Below are 24,945 nucleotides of genomic sequence, written 5' to 3'. Positions count from 1 at the left end.
AGAGATTGGCAAGAGAGAAAGGGGACAAAGTGACAAGACAGAGAGAGGAGGGGCACACCAGATAATACAGGTAATAAATAGAGGAGAGAGAGGGGAGACAGAGGAGAAAGAGAGAAATGACAGAGAAGAGAGGTGAATCAGAGGAGAGACAGAGGAGAGAGAGAGGAGGGAGACAGAGGAGAGAGGTGAAGAGACAGAGGAGATAGAGGGGAGGCAGAGGAGAGAGATGGAGAGACAGAGGAGAGAGAGATGAAGAGACAGAGGAGAAAAAGAACAGAGAGAGAGAAGGGACAGAGGAGAAAAAATGGAGAGACTGAGGAGAGATACCGCGAAGAGACAGAGGAGAGAGAGAGAGAGATAGGAGAGGGACAGAGGAGAGAGGGAATAGAGGAGGGATAGAGGAGATACAGAGGAGAGATAAGGAAGACAGAGGGGAGAGGGGTGGCAGAGTAGAGAGATGGAGAGACAGAGGAGAAAGAGATGATAAGACAGAAAAGAGGGAGAGAGAGATGAATAGACAGAGGAGAGAGAAAAACAGAAAGAGAGAGAGAGGAGGGACAGAGCAGAGGAAAAAAAAAGAGTGACAAAGGAGAGGGAGAGGAGAGACAGAGGAGAGAGGGAAAGAGGATAGACAGAGGAGAGAGGGAAAGAGGATAGACAGAAGAGAGAAAGAGGAGAGACAGAGAAGAGAGAGAGAGAAAGAGGAGAGAGACAGAGGAGAGATAGAAGAGAGAGAGGAGAGATAAAAGAGAGAGATAGAAGAGCGAGAGAAGAGAGAGAGAGGAGAGACAGAAGAGCGAGAGAAAGAGGCGAGGCATAAGAAAGAGATAGGTGGGGGAGACAGAGGAGAAAGAAAGGAGAGAGAGAAGAGCCAGAGAAGAGATTGGTGAGAGAGATGGAGGGACAGAGGAGGGAGATAAAGGGAGAGACAGAGGAGAGAGCCAGAGAAGAGATTGGTGAGAGAGATGGAGGGACAGAGGAGGGAGATAAAGGGAGAGACAGAGGAGAGAGAGGAGAAAGAGGAGAGACAGAGGGGGGGGGGTAGGGGGTGCAGAGGAGAGAGAGGAGAAAGAGCAGAGAGATAGAGGAGAGACAGAGGAGAGGGAGATGGAGAGATGGAGGAGAGGGAGGAGAGACAGGAGACATAGGAGAGGCAGAGGAGAGGGAGATGGAGAAACAGAGGAGAGAGAGGAGAGACAGACGAGAGAGAAGAGCCAAAGGGGAGATTGTTGAGAGAGATGGAGAGAGGAGAGAGACAGAGGAGAGGGAGATGGAGAAACAGAAGAGAGGGAGGAGAGACAGACGAGAGAGAAGAGCCAAAGGGTAGATTGTTGAGAGAGATGGAGAGAGGAGAGAGAACAGGGAGACAGAGGAGAGAGATATCAACAGAGAAAAAAGAGAGTCAGAGGAGACAGAAGAAAAGAGAATTGAGATGGAAACATGAAGGAGGAAGAAAAAGGAAAAAAGAGAGACAGAGAAGAGAAAGGAGTGAAAGAAGAGACAGATATGATAGGGGTAAACAAGCTAGAAAAGAGACAGATTAAAGAGAGATAAGAGACAGAATGAGCAGGATCTGGGAGATGAATCAGAAGAAGAATGCAGAGATATGTGACATTCTCAGGGTTGGCAGGAGACAGCAGTACCAGGCTGGCACTGAGCGCACAGATCCTGGATGGGGGGGTGGTCTGGCAGAGTAAACATTCGTTTAGTGGCAGTGGGTGGGGGGCTCTCCCTCCTGCGGGGGAGCACAGACTCTTCATCCTCAGGTATAAGACAACAAATTACACATTTTCAGCCAAACACCCGGGCCGTGGCAGCTCTAATATCTCTTTTTTGATAATTAGGATTCCTCCCGCCGTTCATTATCAGCAGAATTATTTTAATAAGGACACACTTCGCCTGGCAGAGACTGTAAATCTGCCCGTGTTTACTGAATTAAGTCCCATCTGACCCCAATTACACCTCCCGAATGCAGGCTAAATCTGTAAAGATTGTGCGGGGGACATGAGTGACTGAAATCTCTTTCCAGAGGAGGCAGACATGTTTTCCAAAAACAACTCCAACCAACTGCAAATTATTATTATTATTAATTTATCAGATTTATTTAGTGCCAATAGTTTGTGCAGCGCATTCCAATATAAGCACTAAAACACAAACACAAAAAGAAGAAAGGAAGAACAAATTTTCTTCTTTCTTATCTCAGATTTTCTAAGGGTCACCAAAAATTATCACTGGGCACACTGGCTTTAGTTCAGCGGCACTCCACGAGACCGGGACTCCTCTTAGGAACAGTGAAAGAGTTGAGAATTGACATTCATACAATCCAGAGCCGAACAAACGTCCAAGTGTCCAAGGTTTTTTAATGATGATGATCTGCTATCAGGCATGTACTGGCCATTGGGACTACCGGGAGTTTCCCGGTGGGCCGATGGCTCAGTGGGCCATTCTGATATAAGGGGGCTGGTGGTGGGCCACTCTGATGTAAGGGGGTGCTGATGGGACACTCTGATGTAAGGGGGTGCTGATGGGACACTCTAATGTAAGGGGGTGCTGATGGGACACTCTGATGTAAGGGGGTGCTGATGGGACACTCTAATGTAAGGGGGTGCTGATGGGACACTCTAATGTAAGGGGGTGCTGATGGGACACTCTAATGTAAGGGGGTGCTGATGGGACACTCTAATGTAAGGGGGTGCTGATGGGACACTCTAATGTAAGGGGGTGCTGATGGGACACTCTGATGTAAGGGGGTGCTGATGAGACACTCTAATGTAAGGGGGTGCTGATGGGACACTTTAATGTAAGGGGGTGCTGATGGGACACTCTGATGTAAGGGGGCTGCTAATGGGACACTCTGACGGAAGGGGGTGCTGATGGGACACTCTGATGTAAGTGGGCCGTTCTGGATGAAGTCCAGGGCCAAATTTCTGTCCCAGTCCAGCCCTGTCTGCTATGAATCAATTTCACCATTAAAAACCTTAGACTCTTGGGCGTTTGGTTGATGACCTCATTGTATTGTATGTTAGTGGACATTAAAGGGCACTCAATTAGAGACCAACCCTTTATGGACAAGGCCATCTTGGACCATTTACAGGTTATCAATTCAGAAGAGAAACTTTGTGCCTTGCACATTACCTTATTCTCAGAACTGATGGAGGAAACCAAGTAGCTTCAAGGCCAGCCCAGAATGGAATGTACATCAATGGGTTGAGTCCACCATGAACTTTTTATAGGCCTTTTAGAGTTTTCCTAACAGCAGTTTGTGTCACTGGCCCTCCCACAATTTAATAATAAAGGTGTGATTCTCTTACCTGTTGTGTCCCCGGGACAGGAAGATAAGTGAAATCTCCTCAAAGGGTAAAAAAATAGTTTTGGTCTAGAGTTGGCCTTCAACAAGCCTTTGGTCTCTACCTTGCATGGTTCTATGTGCACTAAACCAAAGTAAACTACTGACCAATTGCAAAGAAGTAGTATGCGGTATGCTCTTTCCAAATACGGCTGCTTGTCTGTAGCTACTACAACAATAAAGGTGGACCTCTTTCTGTGCAGGTGCTTGAGGACCCAGTAGAGTTTATCGATGGAAGCCATGAACTTGCTGCCTTTGAGAACCTTGACGACGAGCCCAAACTCATTGGATACTTCAAAAATGAAGATTCTGAACGTAAGTGCCATGTTCTAAAGTGTGCCTAGACAAAATTAATTAATTACTACCTTATATAAGATCCATAGGGTGCTATTTCAGGTGTGGCATTAAAAAAATAAAAATCAAACTGCAAATGTTGTATAGTTGTATAGTGTCATGCAGGGAAATATAAATTTTTGTGAGAGCAAAGCAAAGAAGTATTAAATACGTTGCTCATTATTTGTGCTGCTGTTAAAAAATATGAAAAAAATATTTCTTTCGCTATTCAGAGATTGTACTGCCTGCAGATCCCTTCTGAGTTCACTTTCTGTTTGATGTCCCTTTCTTTATAGACCACATATAGGTTTAATTGCAAACAGTAAATCATTTCACCGTACAATACAGTGTTTTATCTGCTGAAAAAGCAGCACAAACATTTTGGTGTGATTAATTTCTACTTGCACATTTTTGTCATTGATATGGACTTGGCTCTGAGAGTTATGGCACATCAAAAGCTTAGGAAGGGCAAATATTTCATCCACTAACTTTACCCACTCACACCTCAATCCCTAAACTTAAACCTCAACCACTAAACCTAACCCTAGACCTCAACTTTCAGCCCTAAACATCTAGCCCTATTCCTCAAACCTCAACATCTATAGCTAAACCTAACCCCATACCTCAACAATAGACATGGACCGCTAACCCTATACCTCGACCATAAACATCAACAGCTAACACTATATCTCAAGACCCAATCCTAAAATCTAAAGCTAAACCTGGTTCTATACCTCAACCCTAAACATCAATCACTAGCCTTAACCACAAACCCTAGACATCTAGAGATAACCGTATACCTCAACACTAAAGATCAACCACTATATCCCAAACCTAATGATCAACAACTAAACCTATACCTCAACCCTAACCATCAACCACTAACCTTATACCTCAACCCTAAACATCAACCACTAACCTTAACCCCCAACCTTAAATATCTATAGATAACCCTATACCTCAACACTAAAGATCAACCACTAACCCTCTACTTCAAATCCTAAATATCAAGAACTAACCCTATACCTCAACCCTAGACATCAACAGCTAACGCTAAACCTGGCCCTTTACCTCAACCCTAAACCTCAACCACTAACCTTAAAACTTAACACCCAACCCTAAACATCTACAAATAACCCTAACCCTCAAGCCCAACCCTAAATATCTACAACTAAACCTGACCCTATACCTCAACTCCTTAATATCAACTACTAACCTTATACCTCAACCCTAAATATCATCTACTAACTCCATACCTCAAACCCTAAACATCAACCACTAACCTTAACCCCCAGCCTTAAATATCTACAGATAACCCTATACTTCAACCCTAAACATCAACCACTAACCTTAATCGCCAGCCCTAAATATCTACAGATAATCCTATACCTCAACACTAAAGATCAACCACTAACCCTCTACTTCAAACCCTAAATATCAAGAACTAACCCTATACCTCAACCCTAGACATCAACAGCTAACGCTAAACCTGGCCCTTTACCTCAACCCTAAACCTCAACCACTAACCTTAAAACTTAACACCCAACCCTAAACATCTACAAATAACCCTAACCCTCAAGCCCAACCCTAAATATCTATAACTAAACCTGACCCTATACCTCAACCCCTTAATATCAACTACTAACCTTATACCTCAACCCTAAATATCATCTACTAACTCTATACCTCAACCCTAGTCCTAAACATCTACAGCTAATCATATGCTTTAACAATTTCTAAATAGCTACAGCTAAACCTAACACTATACTTCAACCCTAAAGCTCAATCACTAACCCTATATGTCAACCCCCAACCCTAAATATCTGAAATTAACCTTATACCTCAACCCCTAACCTTAAGCATCTACAGCTCAACCTAACACTATTCCCCAATCCTAAACCTCAACCTCTAACCCTAAACACCCTAATTTAGACCTTGCCCTAAGGCCTAATATCAACCCAAACCTTAACCACAAACCTTACGCCCAATATTTAACTTTAAATCATAACTCTAAATCTTGACTTATCATAACTCTAAAACTCAACTCAAACTTTTTATAATACTAAACCTCATCCCGGGGTAGTTTTTTGTCACCCGGCCCTCATTTCCTAACCCTCACCCTAACCATATGCATTATTCTGAAGGTCAAATCCTAAACCTTACCCCTAAGTAGTTTTTCCTTATACTTCCTTCAAACCCTAATCCAACCCCTAACCATCAACTTCATCTGTACCCCTAACATTAAACTTAAATCCTTAATACTCACCCTAATGCCTATCCTTAAACCTAACCATGAACCTCAACCTCCAACTGTAACCTGACTCCGTGTCATAAACCTTAACTCTCAAGCTAACCTCTAATCAAAAACCTCAAATTCTAAACTTAACCCAACACTTCATCCTTCCACCCTAATTATCAATGATTAATCCTAACCCTAAAACTCAATGACCAAATCCTAATCCCCTAAATCTAGACAATGCTCAAAACCCAATGAAACCCAATCTTAAAATGCAATTCCTAAAATAAATTCTTGACTTAAACCATCAATCATCCCTAAGTATTTATTCTTTCCTCGGTTCCTAAACCTCACCCTAACAACTAAACATATGCATATCGCCTAAACTTAACCTTTAACTCAACCTAACTCAACCTCACTAATAACTCTAAACCTACCTCCCTAATCCTCACCCTAATGGCAAATTCTATACCTAACTATAGACTTCAACTCCGAATCATTACTATAAGCCTCAACTCTGAACTTTTAAGTTGATTCCCTAACTCTAAACCTCAACCCCTAAACTTTTTTTGTTTTAACCAACAAAGGGTATTTATTTTTGCAGAATTGGTATACATACATTGTCATCATTGCAATACAGGTCTCAACCCCTAAACTTAACCCACATTTCAACCTCCAACCCTAAACATCCACTGTTCTTCACAACCCGAAACTTCAAACCCAAATATTAAACTCCAGACAATACCTGAAACCTCAACAATTAAACCCGATCCTCAATTTGAAATCCTAACCCCAAAACTTGCCTTTAATTTGACATATCTCTAATCCTCAACCATTCTTTTTATAGTACTAAATCTCAACCCTAAGTATTTTAACCATACCCTTACTTCAGTTCCTAAACCTCACTTAACCACTGACTGTATGCCTATCCTTTAAACCCAATGCCTAACTCTAAACCTCACCCATAACACCAAACTTTAATCCCTAATCCTTACCCTAACTCTACACCTAACCATATACTTCAAACCCTAACTTGACCCATAACCATGAGCCTCAACTCTCTGAACTTTCAACTTGGCCCCTCACTCTACCCCCAAACCTTACCCAATACTTCAACCTCCAACTCTAAGCAACAACTATTAATCCTAACCTCAAATCTGAACCCCAAATCCTGAACCACTAATTCCCCCGTACACACGATCAGACTTTCCGACAACAAAACCGTGGATTTTTGTTCGAAGGTTGTTAGCTCCAACTTGTCTTGCATACACACAGTGACACAAATGTTGGCCAACAATTCCGAATGTAGTGAAGTACACATGGCGTAGGGCGAGCCGATAAAAAGGAAGTTCAATAGTCATGTGATATCTCCATTACGAGCGCTAGTTTTTCAAGACTGAGTGCTTCTGGCCCCTACTTGATTCCAAGCACGTGTGAACTTATGTGCAACGGACTTGTGCACACACGATCGGAAAGTCAGACAACAAACTTTTGTTGGTGGAAAATTTGAGAACCTGCTTGGCGGAAAGTCCTCCAACAAATGTCCAATGGAGCATACACACGGTCGGACTTTCAGCCGACAAGCTCACATCCAACATTTCCCGTCGGAAAGTCCGATCGTGTGTAACTCTAGAAAATGTCTAACCTGAGCTCATCCTCCAATCACAATAGAGAGATTCCCCATACCTACTGACAAGGTTATCCTAAAACAAGTCTTTCCATTCACAAAATATAGTGAATTAACATCAGGTGCCTGTGTGCAACTTCCTCAGGAGTGTCCCAGAACTTCCTTAACCTGATATGCAAGTTATGACTTTGCTTCCTAAAGTCAAGAGCTGGCCTGCTACCTTCCATCTTCAACATCTAGCTACCAGTCCTTGCACGTGAGGAACTGTCTCAATAACCGAATTCTTGCCATGCAAGGAAGTAGACAGCAGGACAGACGAAACGTTTGGGAGGCAACTAATTTGCATATGAGACAACTCTGGAATTTCGAGCACTTTGAAAGGCTATAGGGTTGATATACTAAAGGCAAATAGGCTGTTCACTTTGCAGGGGAATTTGCATTTTACAAGAGAATCATCCCCTTTGGTGAGTCAACCCCAATGGCACTTGTGTGCAGGGACACTTTAACCTAACTACTCCACTGCACTTATATTATGTAGATAAGTTCAATACAAACAGTTCTTCTTTAAAATCTCTATAATCAGTGTCAGAATAAAGGGTTACAAATGGAGCCACGCAAAAAAAAAAAAAAAAAAAAAAAGCTGACGAAGTTCTTTTTGTCTGGCCTGTCAAATGAATTCTCTATCAGGGGATGAATGTAGATTATATCAGGATTCACAGCAGATCCCCCTTACAATGGAGACTGAGCTGGAGGATAGAGCACGTCGGCTGGGCAAACACAACCATGGGCCAATGCTAATGTTAGGTTTAAATGGTCACTCCACCCCAAAATTGATATTTCACAGCTTAGTGGGTCCTCCCGGGCTCTTAAACCACCTTCTCAGTTTTGGAAAGTGTACATCTGTGTACATGAAGGTGAACGAAAATTATTGAAATTGACCAGCAAGGCATTTAGGATTTAATAGTAAGAATGGAGTTTTAGGCGCCAAATCAAAAATTTGAATGCTAAATTTGGAAATGAAGATTTGATGAATTCTAGGGACTCGCAATTTGCATTTTGCTGCATCAAGGTGTGCTGCTCACATATGTTATGCACACATCTTGGGCGTGTGTCCATTTATTTATAATGGTCCCTCGAGGACCATCCATTTATATATACATACCGGTATATATAATGGTCCCTCAATAAGTGTCCATTTATTTATAAAGGTCCCTTGATGAGCATCCATTTGTTAATAAAGGTCCTTCTATGAGCATCCATTTATTGATAACAGTCCCTTAATGAGTGTCCATTTATTTAAAATGGTCCCTCAATGAGCATCCATTTATTTATAATGGTCCCTCTATGAGCATCCATTTATTTATAATGGTCCCTCAATGAGCATCCATTAATTTATAATGGTCCCTTTATGAGCATCCATTTATTTACAATGGTCCCTCAATGAGCGTACCTTTATTTATAATGGTCCCTCTATGAGCATCCATTTATTTACAATGGTCCCTCAATGAGCGTACCTTTATTTATAATGGTCCCTCGATGAGCGTACATTTATTTATAAAGGTTCCTTGATGAGTGGCCATTTATTTATGAAAGTCCCTCAGTGAGCGTCCATTTATTTATAATGGTTCCTCAATGAGCGTCCTTTTATTTATAACGGTCCCTCAATGAGCGTCCGTTTATTTATAATGGTCCCTCAATGAGTGGACATTTATTTATAATCATCCCTCAGTGAGTGCCCATTTATTTATATTTGTCTCTCAATGAGCATCCATTTATTTATAAAAGCCCTTGAGCATTCATTTATTATTAAAGGTCCCTTAAGGAGCATCCATTTATTAATAAAGGTCCCTCAGTGAGCATCCATTTATTGATAATGGTCCCTCAATGAGCATCCATTTATTTATATTTGTCCCTCAATAAGCGTCCATTTATTTATAAAAGCCCTTGAGAATTAATTTATTATTAAAGGTCCCCTAAGGAGCATCCATTTATTAATAAAGGTCCCTCAGTGAGCGTCCATTTATTGATAATGGTCCCTCAATGAGCATCCATTTATTTATATTTGTCCCTCAATAAGCGTCCATTTATTTATAAAAGCCCTTGAGAATTAATTTATTATTAAAGGTCCCCTAAGGAGCATCCATTTATTAATAAAGGTCCCTCAGTGAGCATCCATTTATTGATAATGGTCCCTCAATGAGCATCCATTTATTTATATTTGTCCCTCAATAAGCGTCCATTTATTTATAAAAGCCCTTGAGAATTAATTTATTATTAAAGGTCCCCTAAGGAGCATCCATTTATTAATAAAGGTCCCTCAGTGAGCGTCCATTTATTGATAATGGTCCCTCAATGAGCATTCATTTATTTATAAAAGTCCCTGGATGAGCGTCCATTTATTGATAATGGTCCCTCAATGAGCCTCCGTTTATTTATATTTGTCCCTCAATGAGCGTCCATTTATTTATAAAAATCCCTTAATGAGCGTCCATTTATTTATAAAAATCCCTTAATGAGCGTCCATTTATTTATAAAAGCCCTTGAGCATTCATTTATTATTAAAGGTCCCTTAAGGAACATCCATTTATTAATAAAGGTCCCTCAGTGAGTGTCCTTTTTGTTTTTTTCAATGGTCCCTCAATTTGCGTCTATTTATTGATAATGGTCCCTCAATGAGTGGACATTTATTTATAAAGGTCCTTCGATGAGCGTCCATTTATTTATAAACGTTTCGTGATGAGCGTCCATTTATTTAAAAAAAGCCCTTGAGCATCCATTTAATAATGATGGTCTCTCAATGAGCGATCATTTATTTGTAATGGTCCCTTAAGGAGATTCCATTCATTTATGAAGGTCCATTTTTCTTATAATGGTCCCTCTATAGGTGTTCATTTTTCTTAAAGTTTCTTGATGAACGTCCATTTATTGATAATGGTCCCTCAATGAGCGTCCATTTGTTTATAAAAATGCCTTGATAAGCGTCCATTTATTTATAAAAGCCCTTGAGGATTCATTTTTTATTAAAGGTCCCTCAGTGAGCGTCCATTTATTTTTTAATGGTCCCTCAATTTGCGTCTATTTATTTATAATGGTCCCTCGATGAGCGTCCATTTATGTATAAAAGTTTCGTGATGAGCGTCCATTTATTTATAAAAGTTACGTGATGAGCGTCCATTTATTTAAAAAAGCCCTTGAGCATCTATTTAATAATAAGGGTCCCTCAGTGAGCATCCATTCTTTTTTTTACAATGGTCCCTCAGTGAGCGTCCATTTATTAATAATGGTCTCTCAATGAGCATCCATTTATTTATAATGGTGCCTTAAGGTGAATCCATTTATTTATGAAGGTCCCTCAATGAGAGTCCATTTTTGTTTTTCTTTTTTATAACGATCCCTCTACAGGTGTTAGTTTTTTTTTTTTAAAGTCTCTCGATAAACGTCCATTTATTGATAATGGTCCCTCAATGAGCGTCCATTTATTGATAATGGTCCCTCAATGAGCGTCCATTTATTGATAATGGTCCCTCAATGAGCGTCCATTTATTGATAATGGTCCCTCAATGAGCGTCCATTTATTGATAATGGGCGCCATGCGATGTTGTGCATTTCGGATCGTTTTTTCGAGAATTTTCCAGTACATTAGATTGACATAGAAACTGACCAAGCAATGCAATTACATATTACTTGAAACATCTAAAATGTGCTTTTAAAATGCAGATAGTATAAGTATCTAAATCTATCTTCTGACAAAGGGAGCATGCTCACAGAAGCAGAGAGCAGAGGGATGATTCACCAGCATTCTGTCCAATCACAGGTCACCAGGCAGCCTGTGCTGTCTGGCAGGAGGGTGCCAATCTCAGGATTGGCACAATGACAAATCCTTTAGATGCCTGGGCATATCCATGGAGATAACTGGCACAGCAGGATTAAATGGCAGAGATAGCCCCCCTGTATGGTCCAAGGGCCCACCTATAGCCATCATAGACCTCATGCCACTGCTATGGGGCCCCGAAGCAAAAGGGGGCCCGGCGCTGTCTTAACTAAAGGAAACAGAAGCCCCCACACTCTGAGATTGGGATCTGTATGGCCGGGGCCTCCATAAGGGTTAATGACAATTTATGTGTCGCCCATGATAAAGGGAGTATTAAGGGATTTATGGAGTCAGCAAATACCCCCCTTCCATTCTTTTCAGATGGCGCACAAAACATGCTTCCGCAGCACGAGCGGGAGGGTGGCACCGCTCCCCCCCCCCCCCATCCCGTCATCCCGCCGCCATCCTCGCTGCAGCCTTTTGTTTACTCTGCCTGTTAATAAAGATTGTCTCTTGGCTGTGCTGGGAATCGATCTGGTGAGATCATTTGCTAAAGGGCGACTCTACCCCAATGGATACACAGGGACAGGAGGCGTTTTACCTTCCAATGCAAAACACCTATCCCTGTTGTCCTATGCCATGGAGGGGGTCACTATGCAACCCCCCGTCCTGCTGTCCTATGGAGTGGTCACTGTGCCCCCGTCCTGCTGTCCTATGCCATGAAGGGGTCACTGTGCCCCCCGTCCTGCTGTCCTATGCCATGGAGGGGTCACTGTACCCCCCCCCCCGTCCTGCTGTCCTATGTCATGGAGGGGTCACTGTGCCCCCCCTGTCCTGCAGTCCTATGGAGGGGTCACTGTGCCCCCCATCCTGCTGTCCTATGCCATGGAAGGGTCACTGTACCCTCCCGCCCTGCTGTCCTATGCCATGGAGGGGTCACTGTGCCCCTCCTGTCCTGCTGTCCTATGGAGGAGTCACTGTGCCCCCCATCCTTGCTGTCCTATGCCGTGGCGGGGTGACTGGAAAAAAAGAAGTGATTGAGGTCAGCGAATGTACCGTTGGTCTTATTATAAATATGGCGAATGTTACAAAAATATATATTTTTTTACTATAAGAGTTACATTTTATTTTAGATCGATGTTTGCGAATGTGAATCAGCCGGGCGAACGCGCAGTTAATGGTGCCCGAAAAAAACAACGCAAAGCTATAGGCAGCGGAAAAGCAGAGAATGACCAGCGAGTCCATTTTTGTTTTAAATAGAGCGGGGGAAGGGATTAGAACAGAACCTAGCACAAATCTTATACTCCTCAAATTTCACATCCTCTCCCTCCATTTAATCCAACCCCCCCAGCACAAATCCTCCCCCCCACACAAATTCTCCCACTCCAATCATCCCTACTAACACAAATACCCCCCAAAAAATAAATCACTCCTCCCAGCACAATTCTTATACCCCAACCCCCCCCCCAGTAGAAATCCCCCTCCTAGCACAAATCCTCCCCCATAGCATAAAAAAACAATCATCCCTACTAACACAAATCCCCCCCATAGCATAAAAAAAATCATCCATACTAACACAAATCCCCCCCCCCAAAAAAAAATCCTATACTCAAATTTCCCATCCCTTCCCCTCCCTCCACTTCATATCTCCCCCCCAGCACAAATCCCCCTTTTTAGCACAAGTCCCCCCCAGTACAGATCCCCCCAATCACCTTTTCTAGGACACCCCCCCAAATTCCCCCTCCTAGAACAATACTTACCCCCTGCTGCCCCCCCCCAATCCCCCCACCCAACACAAATCGCCCCAATCTCCTTGTGGTGCCCCTGCATCTCACATGATACTACAGTGCCCAGGGCAGCCGTCCCTCCTGCCCCTACTGCCCTCCCTTGTCTCCACCCGCATTGCATAAAGAAGTGCACAAACCCAGTGATGACATCATTGGGTCTAAAATAAGGAAACGTAATGAAAGCAGAAAATATTTTATGTAAAAATGGCATTCGCACGCGGATGGGGGGGGGGGGAGGGGGGAACCAGGGGAAGCAAAATAGAAGCAGATTAGACTTCAGCTTTGCATGCAGCAAAAATGGCATCACTGTTTGTGTGGTCACATAGACCGAAAGGGATCGTAAACAATCGCCGTGTAAAACAAACTCTTCAGTTTAAAATAGAAATGAAAGGCAAAACATTTTTTTGTATAGATATAATATAATATAATATAGATAATATATATACATATACATATAATATAGATATAAATATAGATATAGATATAATATGGATAATCAATAATGGATAATCAATATAAATATAGGTATAGATATAATATAGATATAAATTAGGGCTGTTACTGATTAAAATGTTCCTGTTCAATTAATCGATATTTTTTTTAATCGATTAATCGACTAATTTCGATTAATTATAACGCACATGTAGTTTTTACAATATCCACATCTGCCCCCCATACTGTAAGATCAACATCGGCCCCATACTGTAATATCCACATCTGCCCCATACTGTAATATCCACATCTGCCCCCCATACTGTAATATCCACATCTGCCCCATACTGTAATATCCACATCTGCTCCCCATACTGTAAGATCCACATCTGCCCCATACTGTAATATCCACATCTGCCCCCATACTGTAATGTCTATATCTGCCCCCCATATTGTAATATCCAAATCTGCCACCATACTGTAATATCCACATCTCCCCCATACTGTAATGTCCACATCTGCCCCCCATACTGTAATATCTACATCTGCCCCCCATAATGTAATATCCACATCTGCCCCCATACTGTAATATCCACATCATCCCCCCATACTGTAATGTCTATATCTGCCCCCCATACTGTAATATCCACATCTTCCCCCATACTGTAATGTCTACATCTGCCCCCATACTGTAATATCCACATGTCCCCACATCTCCCCCCCATACCGTAAAATTATTCACATATCCGATTGTCCGCTCTGTCCGGAATAGCAGAGTAGACAGCACAAGTAGGCAGGTGATGATGACGTCATTGAGTCGCTACTAGGCCGCTGCCGGGTGGACCAAGATGGCCGCCGCTCCGGAGCTAGGCCGGAGTGGCAGCCTTTCCTATGGGCGAGACCGCGGAGCTCAATCTGCAGGTCGTCCTCGATCAAAATTATTTTGATCGATCAAAGAAATTAACGATTAATCGAGCAATTAATTGTTAATTTCCACAGCCCTAAAATAAATATAGATATAAATATAGATATAGATATAATATAGATAATAGATACAGTGGTGTGAAAAAGTGTTTGCCCCCTTCCTCATTTCCTGTTCCTTTGCATGTTTGTCACACTTAAGTGTTTCGGAACATCAAACCAATTTAAACAATAGTCAAGGACAACACAAGTAAACACAAAATGCAATTTGTAAATGAAGGTGTTTATTATTAAAGGTGAAAAAAAATCCAAACCATCATGGCCCTGTGTGAAAAAGTGATTGCCCCCCTTGTTAAAACATACTATAACTGTGGTTGTCCACACCTGAGTTCAATTTCTCTAGCCACACCCAGGCCTGATTATTGTCACACCTGTTCACAATCAAGGCATCACTTAAATAGGAGCTGCTTGACACAGTAAGGTCCACCAGAAGATCCTTAAAAGCTACACATCATGCCGAGACCCAAAGAAATTCAGGAACAATTGAGAAAGAAAGTAATTGAGATCTATCAGTCTGGAAAGGGTTATAAAGCCATTTCCAAAGCTTTGGGAATCCAGCGAACCACAGTGAGAGCCATTATCCACAAATGGCGAAGACATGGAACAGTGGTGACCCTTCCCAGGAGTGGCCGGCCGCCCAAAATTACCCCAAGAGCGCAGCGACGACTCATCCAAGAGGTCACAAAAGACCCCACAACAACATCCAAGGAACTGCAGGCCTCACTTGCCTCAGTTAAGGTCAGCGTTCATGCCTCCACCATCAGGAAAAGACTGGGCAAAAATGGCCTGCATGGCAGAGTTCCAAGGAGAAAACCACTGCTGAGCAAAAAGAACATCAAAGCTCGTCTCAATTTCTCCACAACACATCTTGATGATCCCCAAGACTTTTGGGACAACATTCTGTGGACCGATGAGACAAAAGTGGAACTCTTTGGAAGGTGTGTGTCCAAGTATATCTGGCGTAGAAGGAACACTGCATTTCATAAAAAGAACATTATACCAACAGTAAAATATGGTGGTGGTAGTGTGATGGTCTGGGGCTGTTTTGCTGCTTCAGGACCTGGAAGACTTGCCGTGATAAAAGGAACTATGAATTCTGCTGTCTACCAAGAGATCCTGAAGGAGAATGTCCCACCATCTGTTCGTGTACTGAAGCTGAAACGAACTTGGGTTCTGCAGCAGGACAATGATCCTAAACACACCAGCAAGTCCACCACCGAATGGCTGAAGAAAAACAAAATGAAGACTTTGGAGTGGCCTAGCCAAAGTCCTGACCTGAATCCTATTGAGATGTTGTGGTATGACCTTAAAAAGGCTGTTCATGCTCGAAAACCCTCTAATGTAACTGAATTAGGACAATTCTGCAAAGATGAGTGGGCCAAAATTCCTCCAGGACGCTGTAAAAGCCTCATTGCACGTTATCGCAAACGCTTGGTTGCAGTTGTTGCTGCTAAGGGTGGCCCAACCAGTTATTAGGTTTAGGGGGCAATCACTTTTTCACACAGGGCCATGATGGTTTGGATTTTTTTTCACCTTTAATAATAAACACCTTCATTTACAAATTGCATTTTGTGTTTACTTGTGTTGTCCTTGACTATTGTTTAAATTGGTTTGATGTTCCGAAACACTTAAGTGTGACAAACATGCAAAGGAACAGGAAATGAGGAAGGGGGCAAACACTTTTTCACACCACTGTATAATAGATATAGATTTAGATATAATATAAATAACAGATATAAATATAGATATAGATATCATATAGATAATAGATATAAATATAGATAAAAGAACATTATAAATACCTTTTTTCCTATTTTTTGTGATCACATTCCCTCTTTTCTCATCTACTTGGGGGGGGGGGAACACAGCAGCACACTGAGCTTCCCAGTGAATGGTGTGTCAGGACAAGTCAGATCATTGGAGGAGAGCAGGCTGAGTTCCCAAGCATAGCTAGAGAACTGACCACGCTGTGCTCTCATGCTTAGTGTGGTCAGCTATTAATAGGAAAACACAGCAGATGATAAGCCCAAAGCCATCATCTTTTTGGAAGGTTTTTGAACAGTTGCTGTACTGACACAGACCCGAATAGCAGGGGAGATCAGATTACACCGAAAGCTGGATGACTTAGTGGAAGGATACAGTGGGAACAGGAAGGGAGTGGAAATCTACCTATAGGGTGTCAGCAGTGAGTGGGCCTCCCCCCCCCCGACTTTGGAAAGACTTTCACTTCCTGTCGTGTCTCCAGGGCAGGAAGTGACAATAAACAAACAAAAAAAAAGTGATGGGGTTTTAACCCTTTTATACTCCGAAATTGAATTTTCAAGGTGTTCTTTACACATCCCGTGCCTGGTTTCTGTGTGCTGGCCCTTTAAGCCCGTGCTCGCTGTTATGCAGCCCACCCACTGGAAAATATCAGTTTTCTTCCTGCATACATCAAGCTGTGGCATTCGCTGCGCGCTAGATTAATCCTTGCATATTTGCATATGTTTACCGCTCCCCGAACCACACATTTATGACAAGTGCGCGTCTAAAGCTGACTAATGAGCAAGCTGCAGCGTGACTGCTGCCTTCTCCATTAAAGAAGAAGGGTGCCGGCGCTACAATGTATCACACTGGACTGATTTACTGGATGTGGCCCCTCAGCTAGAACACAGGACCGGGGACCCATGACATAGAAGATGGAGTACCGGGGGCCACCATGCGAAGATTTCCTAGAACCTTTTAAATGCAAAACATTCAGTCCGTCCGGAACATATATTTCAGAGTTGGTGGAGTCTAAAGGTGAACGTCCTTAAAGTGACCAAAAACATCAATTAGATCTCCAGACAAAAATAGGATTAAAAATGAATCATCCATTACAATATAAAATAATTAAACCAGAGTTTCCGCTTCAGTCCAGTACTACTATTCTGCCACTAGATGTCCTCAGCCTGATGTCCAGCAATATTCACCTTTAAACCAGAGATGTCCCCTGCAATACTTTTCTCTCCCACTAGATGTCCTCCATCTGATAGCCATTGATATTCACCTTCAATAAAGAGATGTCCCCTGCAATACTTTTCTCTGCCACTAGATGTCCTCAGTCTGCTAGCCATTGATATTCACCTTCAATCCAGAGATGCCTCCTGCAATACTTTTTTCTCCCACTAGATGCCCTCAGTCTGCTGGCCATTGATATTCACCTTCAATCCAGAGATGTCCCCTGCAGTACTTTTATTCTGCAACTAGATGTCCTCAGTCTGATGGCCAGCAATTTTCACCTTCAAGCCAAAGATTTTCTCTGCAATACTTTTTTCTCCCACTAGATGTCCTCAGTCTGATAGCCCTTGATATTCACCTTCAATCCAGAGATGTCCCCTGCAATACTTTTTTCTCCCACTAGATGTCCTCCATCTGATAGCCATTGATATTCACCTTCAATAAAGAGATGTCCCCTGCAATACTTTTCTCTGCCACTAGATGTCCTCAGTTTGCTAGCCATTGATATTCACCTTCAATCCAGAGATGCCTCCTGCAATACTTTTTTCTCCCACTAGATGCCCTCAGTCTGCTGGCCATTGATATTCACCTTCAATCCAGAGATGTCCCCTGCAGTACTTTTATTCTGCAACTAGATGTCCTCAGTCTGATGGCCAGCAATTTTCACCTTCAAGCCAAAGATTTTCTCTGCAATACTTTTTTCTCCCACTAGATGTCCTCAGTCTGATAGCCCTTGATATTCACCTTCAATCCAGAGATGTCCCATGCAATACTTTTTTCTCCCACTAGATGTCCTCCATCTGAAGGCCAGAAATATTCACCTTTAATCCAGAGATGTCCCCTGTAGTACTTTTATTCTGCCACGAGATGTCCTCAGTCTGGTGTCCAGCAATATTCACCTTCAATCCAGAGATGTCCCATGCAATACGTTTATTCTGCCACTAGGTATCCTCAGACTGATGTACAGCAATAGTCACCTTCAATCCAAAGATTTCCACTGTAGTAGATTTATTCTGCCACTAGATGTCTGTCTGATTGCCAGCAACATTCACCTTTAATCCAGAGATGTCCCCTGCAGTACTTTTATTCTGCCACTAGATGTCCTCAGCCTGATGTCCAGCAACAGTCACCTTCAATCTAGAGATGTCCCCTGCAGTACTTTTATTCTGCCACTAGATGTCTTCAGTCTGATGGACAGAAATATTCACCTTCTGTTGCAATTGTTTTTTTTTTATATATTCCGTTTTAACAAATGGTTAAGATGCAAAAGTTCTGGCCACGCAGAGGCTAGCATTGAAGTTGGAACAGGTAAAGGCAAGAATAAAGCGACAGAAAAAAATTGCAACAGTAGTAAATTTACATGAATGTTACCGTCGGGATACAGGGGTTACCAGAGAGGCTCCCCATAACTACGGGGCACCCCCTAAGCCCCCCAAACCCCAAAAGGTGGTGCAATGTATTCACCTTCAATCCAGAGATGTCCCCTGCAGTACTTTTATTCTTCCACTAGATGTCCTTAGTCTGATACCCAGCAACATTCACCCTCAATCCAGAGATGTCCTCTGCAGTACTTTTATTCTGCCACTAGATGTCCTCAGCCTGATATCCATAAATATTCACCTTTAATCCAGAGGTGTCGCCTGCAGTACTTTTATTCTGCCACTAGATGTCCTCAGTCTGATGGCCAGCCATATTCACCTTCTAGACAAATATTGTTCTCTGCAGTACCTTAATTCTTCCACTAGATGTCCTCGGACTGATGGCCAGCAACATTCACCTTCAATCCAGAGACGTCCCCTGCAGTATTTTTATTCTGCCACTAGATGTCCTCAGTCTGATGTCCATGAATATTCACCTTCAATGCAAAGATGTCCTCTGCAGTACTTTTATTCTTCCACTAGATGTCCTTAGTCTGATACCCAGCAACATTCACCCTCAAGCCAGAGACATCCTCTGCAGTACTTTTATTCTGCCACTAGATGTCCTCGTTCTGATGTACAGCAAGCTCCACCTTCAATCCAGAGATGTCTCCTGCAGTACCGTTATAACGTAGATGTCATCATTATAATGCCCACCATTATTCAACCAACAACGGGCTACCCTTGGTGCGAGATATCACACAAATTCGATTCTGAAGAGTGTAGTAAAGGGGGAGGGGTTACCAACTGCGATCAATGGCGGCTTCTCCATTCACATTATCTCTTTCTTTTTATTGGTCGCCAGCATTGGATGCGTGCAGGGGGGGGGTCTCTCCTGCCACCGCCAGGCGCTCTGAGTCATTTTCACATCAGTCAATTTGTTTTAATGACCGAACATGTGTACCGCTCCGATAAGCCGGTGAGGCGCTGACGCGGGTCCCCCTCGCCCCCCCCACCCCCAGTGTACTTAATAATTCAGGAGTCTCATAGAGATGTTACTAAATTTATAACTTGAATCAACATGGATGACGGGTCTCAGCCTGGACCTTGAATGGGATGATGACGGCGGGTTTAGTCACCGCAATCAGCGCAGGAGCTGTCCTTGTCACTCGGCTAGAATGTCTGACTCACGGCTTAAAGGGGTGACTCCGGCCTGTCGGATCACAGAAGTGCAGGAGGTTTGTAAAGCCCTGCACCGACTCTTCTAACCATCCCCATCCCCCCTCCTCCTAACCGCTGCAGGGGCCATAAGCAGAGCGACAGCGCTTTTCAGAGACCGCTCTGTGCCACTGCCCCCCCCCCCCCCAGCCTGATTTATGGACTTCTGCGGTCACGCCCACTTTGAGCTCACCTCCCCCCTTCATTTTACACAGTAGGCACTCCTATTGCAAGCCACGTTTCGGCTTTCAGCTGGTATGTGGAAAATCAAAAACGGCGGTGGAGGACATCGATTAGCCGGCCTGCCTCCCCCCCCCCCCCAGAGCCTGAAACATGAGACAACACAACAGTACTGAGGTAGACGGGACCCAGGGAACTGAGTATTTCCAGTTTTCGTATAGAATTTGGAAGCGTGGTGTATGTGACTGTCAATCAGGGCCATCTTTAAGGTGGGACAAAAGGGCAGCTGCCCCGGATCCCAGTCATTGTTGTGGGGGGCCCAGAGCAGCTGCCCTTGAGCCCCACGCTGCCTGTAAATAGTTGACAAGTGGATTTGGGAAGAGCCAAGGAAAGCTTTGCCCCGGGTCCAATCAATATTAAAGCAGTCAATACTTTGTAGAACCGCCTTTCTCTCCAATTACAGCTGCGATTCTTTTTGGGGATGTCTCTACCGGCTTTGCCCATCTAGAGAGGGACATTTTTGGCTGCTCCTCTGATGAATGCTCTCCTTGCCCGGCCCGGTCAGTTTAGGTGGACGTGAGATGTTTAAAGCTTGGGAGATTTTTTATAACCTCACCCTGCTTTATACTTCCCCACAACGTTATCCCTGACCTGTCTGGTGTGTTCCTTGGCCTTCGTGATGCTGTTTGTTCACGAAGGTTCTCTAACAAACCTCTGAGGGCTTCACAGAACAGCTGTATTTATACCGAGATTAAATTACACACATGTGGACTCTATTTACTAATTAGGTGACATCTGAAGGGAATTGGTTCCTCTAGATTTTAGTTAGGGGTATCAGAGTAAAGGGGGGCGCCATACAAATACTCCACCCCCCACGCTTTACACAGAGTGTAAAGTACAGCACAGCATGCGGGTTGCAGCGGTTCAAAGTAAAGATTGCAGCAGTCCAGAGTAGGTATGTAATGTACAGCACAGAATAAGGGTTGCATGGGGTCCAAAGTATGTAATGTACAGCACAGAATAAGGGTTGCATGGGGTCCAAAGTATGTAATGTACAGCACAGTGTGCCGCAGTATGATGTTAAAGGGTTTCCGTTGTCTCTTTGGTTTGCAGATTACAAGGCCTATGAAGATGCTGCAGAGGAGTTCCACCCATACATCCCATTCTTTGCCACATTTGATCCAAAGGTAAGAGAGATTCGTCAGTTTTACAACACAGCATTTGATTGTAAAAGTCTGGAGAATGTGATGTACAGCACAGCATGAAGAGTGCAGCAGTTTGGGGTATGTAAAGTGTGACATGTAATCATCCAGACTATGTAGCATACAGCACAGTGGACAGAACATAACTGTCTAGAATGTGTAACATAAAGAAAAATACAGAGCACAAAGGTCCACTGCGCAGTGTGAAATATGTGATGTGGTCCAGGGTAGGTAACATACAGCACAGCATACAGAGTTCAGCAACCCAGAGTATGCAACATACAGCACAGCATATAGACTGCAGCGGTCCAGAATACGTAACATACAGCACAGCATAAAGAGTGTAGCAGTCCAGAGTATGTAACATACAGCACGGCATAGAGAGTGCAGCAATCCACAGTATGTAGCATACAGCACAGCATGCAGAGTATAGCAGTTTGGTCTATGTATAATACAGCGCAGAACACAGAGTATGTAACATACAGCACAGAATAAAGTGTGCAGCAGTCCAGAATATGTAGCATACAGCACAGCATAAAGAGTGAAGCAGCCCAGAATATGCAACATACAGCACAGCATACAGAGTGCAGCAGTCCAGAGCAGATAACATACAGCACAGCATACAGAGTGCAGCAGCCCAGAGAAGATAACATACAGCACAGCATACAGAGTGCAGCAGTCCAGAGCAGATAACATACAGCACAGCATACAGAGTGCAGCAGTCCAGAGCAGATAACATTAAACACAGTATACAGTTAGAAGCAGTCCAGAGTATGTAACATCGAACAGCATACAGGGGGCAGCAGTCCAGAGTGTGTAACATAGAGCGCAGCATAGAGAGTGCAGCAATCCACAGTATGTAGCATTCAGCACAGCATGCAGAGAATAGCAGTTTGGTCTATGTATAATACAATGCAGAACACAGAGTATGTAACATACAGCACAGTATAAAGTGTGCAGCAGTCCAGAATATGTAGCATACAGCACAGCATACAGAGTGAAGCAGCCCAGAATATGCAACATACAGCACAGCATACAGAGTGCAGCAGTCCAGAGCAGATAACATTAAAAACAGCATACAGTTAGAAGCAGTCCAGAGTATGTAACATCGAACAGCATACAGGGGGCAGCAGTACAGAGTGTGTAACATAGAGCGCAGCATAGAGAGTGCAGCAATCCAGAGCATGTAACATACAGCACAGCATAGAGAGTGCAGCAATCCACAGTATGTAACATACAGCACAGCATACAGGGTACAGCAGTTTGGTCTATGTATAATACAGTACAGCACACAGAATGCTGAAGTCCAGAGTATGTAACATACAGCACAGTATAAAGTGTGCAGCAGTCCAGAATATGCAACATACAGCTCAGCGTACAGAGTGCAGCAGTCCAGAGCAGATAACATACAACACAGCATACAGAGGGAAGCAGTCCAGAGTATGTAACACATAGCACAGCATACAGGGGGCAGCAGTTCAGAGTATGTATACATACTGTGCAGCATACAGAGTGCAGTAGGCTAGTGTATGTAACATGGAGCGCTGCATAGAGAGTGCAGTAGTCCAGTGTGTTTAACATACAGCACATCATACAGAGTGCAATCGAGCAGAGTATGTAACATACAGCACAGTATACAGCAGTGCAGCAGTCCAGAGTCAATAAATTATAGCACAGTACACAGTGTAGCAGTCCAGCATATGTAACATACAGCAAAGCACACAGAGTACAGCGGTCAACAACATAAGGGGGTATATAAGCCAAGGGGTGTGTCTTTACAGGCCATTGAGTCATATAGGCTTTAGGTGTGCCAGTGAATGACTCCAGTCTTCAGTTAGGGAGAATGGAACCTCCAGGGCAGGGCCAGACCCAGGTGGGCGGACCTGAGAATTCAACCAGACTTCCCCTGAGGGACCCTTAGGTGGAATGTCATTTCTGATTGGAGGAGGAACACTCTAAGCCTTCACTAACTGCTTCTCACTGCTCATCTTTTGCCGTCAGGTTGCCAAGAAGTTGACCTTGAAGCTGAACGAGGTTGACTACTACGAGCCGTTCCATGATAAGCCCATCACTATCCCCAACAAACCCAACAGCGAGAAGGAGATCGTGGAGTTCCTGCATGAGCACAAGAGGTCAGTAGACATTCCCGACCTCACCCACACCAGTGCCAGGGTGGCAAAAGTTTATAAGCGATAATAGGTGGAGCATGGTGGGCTGAGTCAACTCCTGACCTCCTTTATATCTTGGATAAGCCAACGGCAAGATCTCCATTCTTTCTATAATTCCTGACTTTTCCTGTCCGACTTATCGTTTTTGGGTACTCCGTCCTAATCATCTTTGAGGGCTCCAGCTCCTACACTGGGCGGTGCCAACCCCTTATAATGGGCTCAGCAGGGGTAGAGACCCAGGAACTCAGCGCAGGGATGGTGGGAACCCCTCATAATGGGCACAGCAGGTGTACAGACCCAGGAACTCACCACAGGGATGGTGGGAACCCCTCATAATGGGCACAGTAGGTGTGCAGACCCAGGAACTCAGCACAGGGATGGCAGGAACCCTTCATAATGGGCACAGCAGGTGTACAAACCCGGGAACTCAGCACAGGGATGGTGGGAACCCCTCATAATGGGCACAGCAGGTATACAGACCCAGGAACCCAGCACAGGGATGGTAGGAACCCCTCATAATGGGCACAGCAGGTGTACAGACCGGGGAACTCACCACAGGGATAGTGAGAACCTTTCATAATGGGCACAGTAGGTGTGCAGACCCAGGAACCCAGCACAGGGATGGTGGGAACCCCTCATAATGGGCACAGCAGGTATACAGACCTAGGAACTCAGCACAAGGATGGTGGGAACCACTCATAATGGGCACAGCAGGTGTACAGACCCGGAAACTCAGCACAGGGATGGTGAGAACCTTTCATAATGGGCATAGTAGGTGTGCAGACCCAGGAACCCAGCACAGGGATGGTGGGAACCCCTCATAATGGGCACAGCAGGTATACAGACCTAGGAACTCAGCACAAGGATGGTGGGAACCACTCATAATGGGCACAGCAGGTGTACAGACCCGGAAACTCAGCACAGGGATGGTGAGAACCTTTCATAATGGGCATAGTAGGTGTGCAGACCCAGGAACCCAGCACAGGGATGGTGGGAAACCCTCATAATGGGCACAGCAGGTATACAGACCTAGGAACTCAGCACAAGGATGGTGGGAACCCCTCATAATGGGCACAGCAGGTGTACAGACCCGGGAACTCAGCACAGGGATGGCGGAACCCCTCATAATGGGCACAGCAGGTGTACAGACCCGGAAACTCAGCACAGGGATGGTGAGAACCTTTCATAATGGGCACAGTAGGTGTGCAGACCCAGGAACCCAGCACAGGGATGGTGGGAACCCCTCATAATGGGCACAGCAGGTGTACAGACCCGGGAACTCAGCAC

General features: G+C 43.9%; 1 protein-coding gene across 1 annotated transcript in view; it reads left to right on the top strand.

The window, feature by feature from the left end:
- Positions 1 to 24,945, top strand: part of CASQ1 (calsequestrin 1) — a 103,573-nt gene that overhangs the window by 53,735 nt on the left and 24,893 nt on the right. Inside the window, exons 4-6 of the mRNA XM_077464096.1 lie at positions 3,550 to 3,661; positions 21,402 to 21,475; positions 23,492 to 23,622. Coding sequence (XP_077320222.1) covers positions 3,550 to 3,661; positions 21,402 to 21,475; positions 23,492 to 23,622 — 317 coding nt within the window. The remainder of the gene's footprint in view (positions 1 to 3,549; positions 3,662 to 21,401; positions 21,476 to 23,491; positions 23,623 to 24,945) is intronic.

This window comes from Lithobates pipiens, unplaced genomic scaffold (assembly GCF_037356315.1).
Source record: "Lithobates pipiens isolate NorthernLeopardFrog02 unplaced genomic scaffold, aLitPip1_a1.2 Scaffold_30, whole genome shotgun sequence".
In the NCBI taxonomy this organism is placed as follows: domain Eukaryota; kingdom Metazoa; phylum Chordata; class Amphibia; order Anura; family Ranidae; genus Lithobates; species Lithobates pipiens.
The sequence above is the reverse complement of the archived record's forward strand: the minus strand, read 5'-3'. Positions and strand labels throughout refer to the sequence as shown.